This window comes from Schistocerca piceifrons, chromosome 3 (assembly GCF_021461385.2).
Source record: "Schistocerca piceifrons isolate TAMUIC-IGC-003096 chromosome 3, iqSchPice1.1, whole genome shotgun sequence".
NCBI lineage: Eukaryota > Metazoa > Arthropoda > Insecta > Orthoptera > Acrididae > Schistocerca > Schistocerca piceifrons.
The window spans coordinates 186335911-186349594 of NC_060140.1; the positions used below are offsets into that span (position 1 = coordinate 186335911).

Sequence of the window (13684 nt, forward strand, 5' to 3'; positions counted from 1 at the left end):
ATTAGGGTTACCTTCCATTCCAATCGCGTATGTACTGCGTGAAGAATTATTGCTTAACTCTTTCACGTACAACTGATTTGACCAAAAAACAGCTCTAGAAGTACACGACTTACTTTTATTGTCAAAAATTCATACAAGTAACATATTTATGATACAATGAACAAAATTATCACCATTGTACACAAAAATTCAATTTTTATAACCATTGTTGGTCACAAGGGAGGTGGTTCATTGGGTACCACTGTGATCACGATGCATGATAGTCTTGGAAGCATGTCTTCCTTTTCCCTAAGCATAGAGGAACCTTACACACACTACACATCCAGTCAGTGCGAATTTGTTGTTTCTTGGAACTACATGCTGCACAGCTCCTCCTTGTAGGTCTTTCTGGCTGATGAGATGAACTTTCAAGACGCACAGATTTCGGAACATTGGGTTTTTTCTTGTTGAACCTGAGATGGCTGCTCAGACTCCGCTTTTTACCTCTTAAAGCTACCAAGGCAGGTGTCACTAAATCCCTTGCGATTTCTCTTCTGAAGTCCTTCAGAGTCATCTTAGGCAACTTCATTTCTAAAGCATTCACCACGGTGGCATCAATAAAGTACCAAAATATTCTGTGCCACCACTTTCTGCTCTTTCTGTCAGTTTCATATACGCCCTTCAGCTGGTCAAATTTATCTACACAATTCACGTTGGCATTGTAATCAGAGAGAGCAATGTGGCAAGAAACTTTCATTTCATTTCCATCTTTTTTCTTTCTTGTAACCTCTGTTCTTTGAGTTGGATCATGGAAATTTGAAAGCAAATGGACGGATCTTTTATCTTTCCACTTCATCACACTAAGGCCTGTATTGCTAGTAGCCCAATCATAGTCATCCCTTTTCATTTCCTTGTCACTTTTCAGCATAGGTAAAGATTTTCTACTTGGATTCACTGTACCACAAGCATGTATTTTGTTGTCTTTCAAATCTCGAAGGAGATCTGGACTACTGAAATAATTATCAAAGTGAACTCTGTGATCCTTACCTTTAATATTTTCACTGAAGTCTTTCACAACTCTTTCTCCCAATTTCTTTTTCACAGCATTATCATTCTTTCCTGTGTAAATATCCAATGTCCATGCATAGCCAGATTTGTCTGCTAGTACCCACACCTTGTAGCCTCTCTTGGTAGGCTTCCTTGGCAAGTACTGTTTTATAGAAGATCTTCCTTTAAATTTAATCGTAGATTCGTCCACTGCCATACATTCATTTGGATTAAGTGCTTTCTGAAAGTTATGTGAAATTCTTTCTAGGAAAGGACGCAGCTTATGAAGTTTATCATAGTTGGTGTCCCCTCGTTGTGGCATTTTACTATTGTCATTCAAATGTAAGTTGGTAAGAAACCATTCGAAACGCCTCCTTGACATCAGCTGACTCACATAACTATCATGTAGATCAGCACCTGAAATCCAGTAGTCTCTGTAACTAGGAAGTGGTTTTATGCCCATCAAGATATTTAGCACTGAGAAAGTTTTCAATTCTTCCATGGATGCTGGCACATAAGGTTTACCAGTAGTCAGAGACGACTGTTGCGCATATAAGTTCGTCTGAAACAAAATTAAGTCCATAATGTCATCTGAAAGCAGAACTCCAAATAACTGATATGGTGATGGTGTGCCTAAATCCACAATAAAAACACTGGGAAGTAAATGCAGGGGCATCGGCAGGGCGTTCAGTTTTGCTCCACTTATGTTCAGTCTTCGGCTGATGATCAGCAATCTCAGATGGAGTCTGATGCACTGTGACGGTCTGACTTAGCTCAGTCTCAGGTGACCTAATCACTGAAACGGTAGCTGGGCGCTTATCCTCAGAATCACTTGACGTATCAGAATCAAACAGAATAGTTTTGGATGTAGTTCGTTTCAGACAATAAGAATTGTCATTGGAGTCACCACTGTCCCCATTATCAAATTATATGTCAGATGGAATATCCTCTTCAAGGGCTTTCGAAATTTCAGACTCAGTCAGCTTTCTCTGACCCCTCATTATTACTGAAAAGTAAAGAGTGAGATTTACCTATGTTTGAAGTAGAGTGACTGTTGTGGTACAGTGGTACATATTTTGAACCGATGAATAATTAGCTACATTTTACTAATTTCTCATACAAATAGTCTTAACAACACAAAAAACTACAAGAAACAAATGTACTTACATATTCCAATATAAATTTTGTTGGAAACTTCCGTTAGCAGGTAACAAATAACAATGTTGCACAAACAATGTCTCCACAGTGTACTTGAGCACACCTGATGTAGAAATATGAAGTACTGGTGCTGCTACAAGAACCCAGTAACAACTGCCATGTGGTGCATACATCTAAGAACTACCAAGAACATGCCCTGCTAGTAGTTCAAGTAATCTACCACGAGAATGCACTGTTCTATGCATCCAAATTGGTGGTACAAAATATTGTACCGCCGTACAACCTCGGTGCAACATAAGGTGGTACACATATTGTACCACCAGACTTGAAAGAGTTTAACATCTCTGTGCGCGCTCTAATCTGCCCTCACGATTGCTGTGGCGGCGATACGTACGGGGTTGTAGTATATTCCTAGATTCCTCACTTAAGCTCGTTCAAGAAACTTTCCGAGTACGTAAACTTTCTGATTAGGCTTTCTCGGGGTAGATTGCGCCTGTCTTCAAACGCCTGTCACTTTAGCTTCTTCATCATCTCCGTGACACTCTTCCAAAATACACTGACGCAAAAAAAAAGAAAAAAATCGCAGTACCAGCAAGGAGTTGTGCAACTGAAACGAAAGAGGATAGGCGTGTTTCTACAACCGAAATATGATATCTACTCAAATTTCGCCCCAGTCGCATAAATGTGGCGCTAGTAGTGTCACTATAAGGATGCACGAAGCCCGCGAGACAGGACGCGGCGCGAACGTCACGAAGGTAGTCCTGAACTCGCTCGCTCAGCTCAGCTCAGCAGACAAAATGCGTTTCTAAACCTGTTAGCTCGCAGCTGGGCGTGTAAGCACTAACGAGAATTGCATGTACCACTGGAATTTGCTATTATGAAGTCTTAACTGATTAACAGTACTACAGCAAAATTTAATTTAAGATCAATACTCGATGTAAATGGTATAATGCCTTGTTTAAAGCATTTAGTCTCTCCTGCCTAACAGTAATCCCACGCTGGAAGTGGTGCCTTATACAACTGATAATCATTTTAGCATGATTTTATTTTATTGTACGCCAGTCCAGCCGTAACAAATTACCGGGTGATCAAAAAGTCAGTATAAATTTGAAAACTTAATAAACCACGGAATAATGTCGATAGAGACGTAAAAATTGACACACATGCTTGTAATGACATGAGGTTTTATTAAAACCGAAAAAAACACCCCATATTGCTAGACGCGTGAAATATCTCTTGCGCCTGTCGTCTGGTGATGATCGTGTGCTCAGCCGCCACTTTGGTCATGCTTGGCCTCCCAGGTCCCCAGACCTCAGTCCGGGCGATTATTGGCTTTGGGGTTACCTGAAGTCGCAAGTGTATCGTGATCGACCGACATCTCTAGGTATGCTGAAAGACAACATCCGACGCCAATGCCTCACCATAACTCCTGACATGCTTTATAGTGCTGTTCACAACATTATTCCTCGACTACAGCTATTGTCGAGGAATGATGGTGGACGTATTGAGCATTTCCTGTAAAGAACATCATGTTTACTTTGTCTTACTTTGTTGTGCTAATTATTGCTATTCTGATCAGATGAAGCGCCATCTGTCGGACATTTTTTGAACGTTTGTATTTTTTGGGGGTCTAATAAAACCCCATGTCATTCCAAGCCTGTGTGTCAATTTTTACCTCTCTATCTACATTATTCCGTGATCTTTTCAGTTTTCAAATTTATACTGACTTTTTGATCACCCGGTATAAGTAAGCCCATGGAATTCCCATCATTATAGGTCTAATAACAGTAGGATCTCATAATAGCGGATTCCAGTAGAATATTTGGTTGTAGTTTCTACGCACACGCCTAATTACGAGTAAACAGGTGTAGAAACGTAGTTTCTCTGCTGATTTGAGCGAGTGAGTGAGCGCAGGACTACCTTCGTTGACGTACTGGCCGCGGCCTGTCTCTCGTAGGCCTCGAAGGATGCAAATCTGGTTTGCTTCAAATACCCGGTGTAACGGTTGTGAGCGTTAGTTACGTTTGGATTTGGTCGTGGCGAGCTAATGTTAGTCAGTTCCTTTAAGGTGAGAAAATAGCCATTATCAGTATCTCACTTGAGTTTGGACGAGGTGCGACAATCTGCATGTTTCCTTCTGCGATATTGCAGAAAGACTTGGCACGAATGTAGCCGCTGCACATAATTATTGGCAGCGGTGGTCACGAGAATGTACGGTCGCAAAAAGACCGGGCCCTGGGCTGGCACGCGGCACTTACGAGTGAGAAGACCGTCGTGTTTGGCATATGGCTCTCCGCAGCGTACTGGATCTGTAGCAGCAATTTGAGCGGCGGTTGGCGCCACAATAACACAAATCGGGTACTTCAAACACAGCTCCCTGCGGCGTACATTCCTCTGACCGCAAACCGTCAGTGGGGTGAAGCGACAGCTCGTTGAAGGTCTGTTGTGTTCTCTGATGCAAACTGATTCTGACTCGGTGCCGGTGATGTCTGTGTGTTGATTAGGAGGGGGCCAGTTAAGGGCCTGCAACCAACTTGTCTGCGTACGAGACACATTGGACGTAACCTGGAGTTATGGTCTGGGTTGCGAGTCCTATGACGGCAGGATACTGTCGTGGTTATCCCACGCACTCTGACTGCAAATTTGTACGTCAATCCTGTGATTCGATCTGTTGTGTTGTCATTCATGAACGGCATTCCAGAAGGTGTTTTCCAACAGGATAACGCTCGCCCACATTCCGCTACTGTAAACCAACAGGCTCTGCAGAGTATCGAAATGTTGTCTTGGCCTGCTGGATCTCCAGATCTGTCTCCAGACGAATACGTATGGGATTTCATTGGACGACAACTTCAGCGTCATCCACAATCAGCATTAACCTTTCCTCTATTGATCGACCAAGTGCAACAGGCATCTCCATCCCACAGCCGTGCGGTCTGTAGCGCCTTGTCACGTTCCGTGCGGCTCCCCCGGTTTGGGTGTGTGTGTCGTCCTTAGCGTAAGTTAGTTTAAGTTAAAGTAGGTAATGTGTAAGCTTAGGGACCGATGACCTCAGTAGTTTGCTCCCATAAGACCTTATAACAAATTTTCAATTTTTTCCATCTCACAAACTGACGTCTGGCAACTGCACAACACAATGTACTTACTGTACCTTTGCGTGCTTGCTTTCAACATTCTGGCGGTTAAGTCGGTTATTAACGTTCAAAAATGGTTCAAATGGCTCTGAGCACTATAGGACTTATCATCTGAGGTCATCAGTCCCCTAGAACTTAGAACTACTTAAACCTAACTAACCTAAGGACATCACACACATCCATGCCCGAGGCAGGATTCAAACCTGCGACCGTAGCGGTCGCGCGGTTCCAGACTGACGTGCCTAGAACCGCTCGCCCACAACGGCCGGCGGTTATTAACATACCAGCGTTTCACATTTGCAACGGCTTATCTCGTGCTTAGGTTAACGTGTGATCTTGCAATGTTAATCACTTAATCATGTTACCTAGACAAATGTATTCCAGAAATTTTACTGCTCTACATTAATTATTCTTTGGTGTTGCGATTTTTTTCCGTCAATCTATTTGCATCACGCAACCCCAAAAACTAAACTTAGATTGAATAATATCTTAATCGTATAAAAAGTAAAAGTTACCTAAATAAAATGTCAAAAGAAGAGCTGATCGGATACCTGACCGAACGGGCAGCTCAGAGGGATGGCAGGAGGAGGAGGAGAAGCCATTGGAGCCACGCCGCACAGCCCAACGAGCGAGTGTTCGTGCTAACCACGTATGCCGCCAGTGTAAACAGCGTATGCATGGCTCGCTTTAATGCATCGTCCCAATTGTTTCTCGGTGCGTCATGACAGAATGCTTTTGTTTGTGAGAGTTTAGATTTTTATGCATTTTTTTTTTTTTCATGGAGACTGAGATATACTATACCAATGCTCACCTAGTACATAATTTTCTCATATGTTTAAGAAAGTACACTCGGGACCAGACGGATGTTTTTTTAGTCATAGTTGTGCATTGTTTTCCGAATGTGTAACTATAGACGTGTCTCTGCATTGGTTACATTTCTTCTATGTTACTATGTTAGTCGTTGTTGTTGTGGTCTTCAGTCCAGAGACTGGTTTGATGCAGCTCTCCATGCTACTCTGTCCTGTGCAAGCTTCTTCATTTTCCAGTACCTGCAACCTACATCCTTGTCAATCTGCTTTGTGTATTCATCTCTTGGTCTCCCTCTACGATTTTTACGCTCCACGCTGCCCTCCAATACTAAATTGATGATCCCTTGATCCCTCAGAATATGCCCTACCAACCGATCCCTTCTTCTAGTCAAGTTGTCCCACAAATTCCTCTTCTCTCCAATTCTATTCAATACTTCCTAATTAGTTATGTGATCTACCCATCAAATCTTCAGCATTCTTTGCTACCACCACATTTCGAAAGCTTCTATTCTCTTCTTGTCTAAACTATTTATCCTCCACTTTTCACTTCCATACATGGCTACACTGGATGCTAAAACTTTCAGAAACGATTTCCTGACACTTAAATCTATAATCGATGTTAACAAATTTCTCTTTTTCAGAAACCCTTTCTTTGCGATTGCCAGTCTACATTTTATATCCTCTCTACTTCCACCATCATCAGTTATTTTGCTCCCCAAAATGCAAACCTCCAAACTTCCTACAAATTCTTTCAGAAAAGACTCCCTGACACTTAAAATCTATACTTGATGTAAACATAGTTTTCTTCAGAAACGCTTTGCTTGCCAGACCCAGTCTACATTTTATAGCATCTCTACTTCGACCATCATCAGTTATTTTGCTCCCCAGACAGCAAAATTCATCTACTAGTTTAAGTGTCTCATTACCTAATCTAATTCCCGCAGCATCACCCGATTTAATTCGACTACATTCCATTATCCTCGTTTTGCTTTTGTTGATGTTCACCTTATATCTTCCTTTCAAGGCACTGTCCATTCCGTTCAGTTGCTCTTCCAGGTCCTTTGCTGTCTCTGACAGAATTACAATCTCATCGGCGAACCTATGCTCCATGGATTTTAATTCCTACTCCTATTTTTTTTTGTTTCCTTTACTGCTTGCTCAATATACAGATTTAATAACATTGGGGATGGGCTACAACCCTGTCTCACTCCCTTCCCAACCACTGCTTCCCTTTCATGTCCCTCGACTTTTATAACTGCCATCTGGTTTCTGTACAAATTGTAAATAGCCTTTCGCTCCCTGTGTTATACTCCTGCCACCTTCAGAATTTGAAAGAGGGTAATCCAGTCAACATTGTCAAAAGCTTTCTCTAAGTCTACAAATGCCAGAAAAGTAGGTTTGCCTTTCCTTAATCTATTTTCTAAGATAAGTCATAGGGTCAGTATTGCCTCACGTGTTCCAACATTTCTACGGAATCCAAACTGTTCTTCCCTGAGGTAGGGCCGGCCGGTATGGCCGTGCGGCTCTAGGCGCTTCAGTTTGGAACCGCGTGACCGCTACGGTCGCAAGTTCGAATCCTGCCTCGGGCATGGATGTGTGTGATGTCCTTAGTTAGGTTTAAGTAGTTCTAAGGTCTAGGGGACTGGTGACCATAGATGTTAAGTCCCATAGTGCTCAGAGCCATTTTTTTCCCCGAGGTCGGTTTCTACCACTTTTTCCATTCGTCTGTAAAGAATTCGTGTTAGTATTTTGCAGCCGTGGCTTATTAAACTGATAGTTCGATAATTTTCACATATGTCAAGACCTGCTTTCTTTGGAATTGGAATTATTATATTCTTCCTGATGTCTGAGGGTATTTGGCCTGTCTCATACATCTTGCTCACTAGATGGTAGAGTTTTGTTATGCCTGGCTCTCCCAATGTTGACATTAGTTCTTCTCCCGGGGCCTTATGGCTATGATAATATAGTATGTTCTTGTAAGTAATAATACCCATAGTTATATCTTATGAACAGTATGGTAACTTTCGTAGTGTATTTTGTACCGAACGCGGTGGCGCAGTAGTTAGCACACAGGACTCGAATTTGGAGGACGACGGTTCAATCTCGCGTCCGGCCAACCAGCTTTAGGTTTTCCGTCATTTCCCTAAATCACTCCAGGCAAATACCATGATGGTTCCTTTCAAAGGGCACGACCAATTTCTGTTGAATGCTGCCTTGACGTCAGATATGTGGGGTCTAGTAAACCTGTTTTCTCGGATCGATAGACAACGTTCAAACAAATCGTATTAATGAGTTTTATTACGAAATGAACATTGACAAAACCTCGACAATAACACAGAAGTATCGCAAGCAAAGGACGACAAGCTAATAAGAAATCTCTTCAGTATATACAGTTCCTAAGTCGCTGGTCTTGAAGTTCCTAATCTTGATACTGCTGTAGAAGTGGATCGCGACAAGTCGGCGCGGTGCTTATGTACTCTTCGCAAAGAGGTCGCTGCCGTTGCGTTGTCGTCCTGGAAAGGAGTCATTCAGCGTGCAATTGGCTGACGTCTTCTCCACAGCCCTCTCTGCTCTCTCCTTCCCGACTGGCGTGCCGGCGCTTGACTTTACGCCGTAACAAATTCCTTCCCCATCCTTGATACAATCAGATCTTGTGCTCCGACTGTAATGACCTCCTTCCAATGTATTTTGCTTTCTGTGTGGAGGTAAATATTGAATTGAATTAAAAAGGAAATGGGTCAAACAAACGAGTGACCGTTCGTGCTGCCCTTCTCAATATTTCTTCCATATCCGCTACTGTCCATAAACTTGAGAAATATTATAGGTTGGGTCGCACGAGTCTATTGTAAGGAATATTATTTGTAGACTGATTTATTTTCCCTAGTATTCTACCAATCAGCCTAATTCTGAGACCTGATTTACCTACAACTGTGCCTATTAGATCGTTCCATTTCATATCCTTACAACTAGGTACACCCAGCTGTTAGTAGGAGTTTGCCTCTGTCAGTTGTGAGTGGTTGATATTGTAATCAAAAGATATTACATTTCACGGATTTGCGAAGTGTATATTTTTACATTTTTGTCCCATTAATCCAAGTTGCTAATCTTTGCATCAGTCTGAAATCATATTAAAATTCGACGGAATGTTTGTGCAGCTTTTTACAGACAGTACTTCACTATAGATACCCGCATCATTTGCGAAAAACCTGAAGTTAATATTAATATCGTATGCAATGTCATTAATATATAACATGAAAACGAAGGGTCCCCAACATTCTTCCGTGGAACACTCCTGAAGTTACTTCTACATATACCGACGACTGTACATTCAGTAAAGCGTTCTGCGTCCTTTCTGCTAAGAAATCCTCGATCCAGTCACAAATTTCGCCTGATACCCCATAGGATCGTAGTTTCGATAATATTCGCACGTGTGGTACTAAGTCAAATGCATTTTGTAAATCAATAAGTATGCCATCTTCATGACTGTCTTGATCCATGGCTTTCAGTATGTCATGTGAGAAAAGTACGTGTGGTGTTTCGCATGATCGTAACTTCTACTACCCTTCTTGTAGACGGGTGTGACATGTAATCTCTTCCAGATACTGAGAACAGTTTGCTGTTCAAGAGATTTACGGTAGGTTATGGTTAAAAGAGAGGAAAACTCGCCTGCAAAATTCTTCATAGAATGTAAAGGCAACAAGTGATTGCTGGCGCTTTGAGGAAATAAAAAAATAATCGTGCGTCGAGCATGTCAGTCGTTCATTCTGCTCAGTTATATATATATATATATATATATATATATATATATATATTACCTGGATGATGAACTCCGCGTTATTTATAAATTCCGCATACGTGCTAATTCCAGTGACTTGCATCATCCACAATACTATATTTGGGCAAATAGTTTCAATCGGTCTGTTCGTGATAAAGGATTATTTACCCACTTCAGATTATAAACTTTATGTCATAGACTATAATAATAACTAAAGCAAAGATTTTTCCTAACAGAAGAATATTGAAATATTTCATTAGAAGAGGCGTGCATAACCAGAATCATTGGTTCCTTCACAGTTGCTGACTTTTACAGCTGCGGGACCCTTTCAATCATTTGCAACACAATTCCCAAGGTGTGTCACCTTGTGTGTTTATCTGTGTTTCAAAATAAACTGTATGTAGCTCCCATAAGTGCAGATAATTTTTTCAGGAAAGTTATCTGCACTTATGGATGCTACATACAGTTTATTCCCTCTTGAATGAAGTATCTTGTCTGATTTGCATTATGTATCTTTGTGGCACTGGCTGGCAAGATAATTGCAGGTAGGCAATGTATTACTTCACATATGAAGTAAGTAAAAACGTATTTCGTTTTAATTTGAGATATTAGTGCTATTCGGCATTCTAATATCAGTTTATATTTAGCAAATACATGTGTAGTGTATTGTATGTTAACCGGGGGTCTAGAAACGACGGAGAGGCTCCGTCCCCGCCGCAGCGGTCCACAACCCCACGACGACTACCGCAGTCCACTTCACCTCTCCGCCGCCCCACACCGAACCACTCTTTCAGTGTTATTGTGCGATTCGACCCCCGGTGGACCCCCAGAGAACGTCTCACACCAGACGAGTGTAACCCCTATGTTTGCGTGGTAGAGTAATGGTGGTGTACGCGTACGTGGAGAATTTGTTTGCCCAGAAATCGCCGACATAGTTAGCTGATGCGGAATAAGGGGAACCAGCACTCATTCCTCGAGGCAGATGGAAATCCACCTAAAAACCATCAAAAGACTGGCCAGCTCACCGGACCTCGACAGAAGTCCGCCGGGCGGATTCGTGCCGGGGACCAGGCGCTCCTTCCCAATCCGGAAAGCCGTGCGTTAGACCGCTCGGCTAACCGGGCGGGCAAATACGTGTGTTGTTCACGTTTAGTATTAACTAGTAGTGCCATATTTGAGCAAACGATGTCAACGTTTCTAAAGAGGCATCTGCGTTGTTAGAACAATTGATTTTATGAGTAACAAGTATATAAAGGTTTGGCTAGTATAGTACCTAATTTAGTGATATCTGCTGCATCTCATAGCTTTCTGTTGCAAGACAGTGTTTCAAATGGCTCTGAGCACTATGGGACTTAACATCTGAGGTCATCAGTCCCCTAGAACTTAGAACTACTTAAACATAACCAGCCTAAGGACATCACACATATCCATGCCCGAGGCAGGATTCGAACCTGCGACCATAGCGGTCATGCGGTTCCAGACTGAAGTGCCTAGAACCGCACGGCCACACCAGCCGGCGTTGCAAGACAGTGAGATATATGAGTAAAAGATGTGTGGAATAAATCAGAATCAATATTTTGATCATCCCGTCAATGTCTGGATGACAGGAGATTTATAAATGATATAGCAGAATTATCACTTTTTTGCATTCTTCTTTAAACAGGTCATCTTCTTCTCCATAGTTCTGGTACATGCTATGCAGTAGGCTCATATGAGCTCAGATTCATAATGCATTTTCTTTTGTGCTGTATTAGAGCACATCGTCCACCTGCAACACAGACATGTCAGGCGGGTTGCATACTGACCAGTCCTGCTGGCAACACGTAAACATTCCGGGCTGACAACATTAACATCAATTTGTTTTCGTGCACAACTTCGGCGGATGCTGAAAAGACGATCAGCGCCCTAATTGCGTACAGGCGGCGTTCTTATCGCTACTAGAGACGCGGAAAACACAGCTTCACTTGATTATGCATTGTCACGCACCATCAAATACGCTAAATCTGTCTGGAGGAGCAGTATGTAGGCAGCTGCCCAACGACGCAGCCAGTAGTCCCAGCTACCACACCAACCTGCCATCATCAGCAGTCAGCTGTCGTCTCAGAGCGTCCGCACCTCCGACATTGGCCTCACGTGGACTCTACGTAATAGGACTTAGCATCCTTAAGTTGTTTTTGATTCTGTGATTGTGTGAGAGGGTTACTTCCAAGATTTTGTGCATCTGGAATTAGGCTTGTGCTGTTAAACACTCGGCAGTGATTGAAGTCAGGCCTAGGCACATTTACTTCAACTGTAAGTGTATTTGATATGAATTACAGTACTGATGAAGAACATCTTTTATTTATGGTCAGCTAATATTGCTAATCTGTGGAGATTAGTTGCCAATCATTAACTTCATGCTTATGAAAAGAAAGAATTTATGGTATTTATCTCTTCCTGGGAATCATACCCGATATTGTGTTCCCATGTAAGGTCACCACATTTTATATTCTAGTGCCATTTTGTTGTCGCCTTATTGTAGCTGTGCAAGATACAAAATATAAAGATCTTTGGCTGTTACCGTTGGATGGCTGGGGGTCGACATCCTGTTTAGATACTCGTAAAGATCATTGATCCTGCATCTAGAGACATTCTCTGGAAACCGCTGTGAAGTGCGTGAAAGAGAGTCCTGAGCACTTAACCACGCGTTCTACATCTACATCTGTGCGCGACTAGCCTTCTGACAGTGTGTCACGGGGGGTACTTCTGGCACCACCATCATTTTCCCCCCTCCCCTGTCCCATTAGCAAATCCCGCGTGCGAAGAACGACTGTCAGATTCACTACACTATTTGCTTTACCCGTCGTGGTCATTTCGCGAAACATGTGGCAGCAAGCACATGTTTATGAATATCCATCGAATGTACACGCTCGGAATTTTAACACAAGCCCTCTGCGTGGTACAGAGCGGCTCTCTTGTGGCATCTGCGAAACGCTCTTGTGTTTCCTAAATCAAATGAAATGAAATGATCGTACGGCAATGTTGGCCGGGAGGCCCCTTGCGGGGAAGTTCGGCCGCCGTATTGCCTTTTTAGTTGACACCACTTCGGCGACTTGCGAGTCAATGATGATGAAGAACACAAAACACCCAGTCATCACGAGGCAGAGAAAATCCCTGACCCCGCCGGGAATCGAACCCGGGACCCCGTGCGCGGGAAGCGAGAACGCTACCGCAAGACCACGAGCTGCGGACTGTGTTTGCTAAACTATCTCGTGACGAATCGTGCCGCTCTTCGTTGGATCTTCTCTCTCCCTTCTGTCAATTCTACTAAGCAACAATCCCAATATGGTTGACAATACTCAGAAAGCGTCGAACAAATTTTGTGTGATCATTTCACTGTAGGTCGCTCCGGGTGGTTGCTCCTAGATATTTTAGTGCTGTCGCTCTTTCCAATTCTTTTTACAGATGGCGTAATCCAACTGTAATGGAGCTCTTCGCCAATTTGAGCGTAATTTATTATATTTACTCACATTCATGGTCAAAAAAATGTTCAAATGTGTGTGAAATCTTATGGGACTTAATTGCTAAGGTCATCAGTCCCTAAGCTTACACACTACTTAACCTACATTATCCTAAGGACAAACACACACACCCATGCCCGAGGGAGGACTCGAACCTCCGCCGGGACCAGCCGCACAGTCCATGACTGCAGCGCCTTAAAGCGCTCGGCCAATCCCGCGCGGCATTCATGGTCAACAAAAATCCCTCTGTCAGTCGTCGATCCTTCGAAGGCGTTCCCGCCGTTC

The 13684-nt window shown here is 42.8% G+C and overlaps 1 protein-coding gene across 1 annotated transcript; it reads right to left on the minus strand.

Annotated features, from left to right (window-relative positions):
• Positions 1 to 247: 247 nt before the first annotated feature.
• Positions 248 to 1348, minus strand: LOC124788502 (piggyBac transposable element-derived protein 4-like). Its single transcript, XM_047255770.1, has one exon. It carries the CDS (start codon positions 1346 to 1348, stop codon positions 248 to 250), a length of 1101 nt encoding a protein of 366 aa, XP_047111726.1.
• Between the last annotated feature and the right edge of the window lie 12336 nt (positions 1349 to 13684).

Coding starts and splice junctions, on each gene's coding strand:
- LOC124788502 (XM_047255770.1), bottom strand. CDS start 1,348: ATGCCACAACGAGGGGACACCAACTATGATAAACTTCATAAGCTGCGT.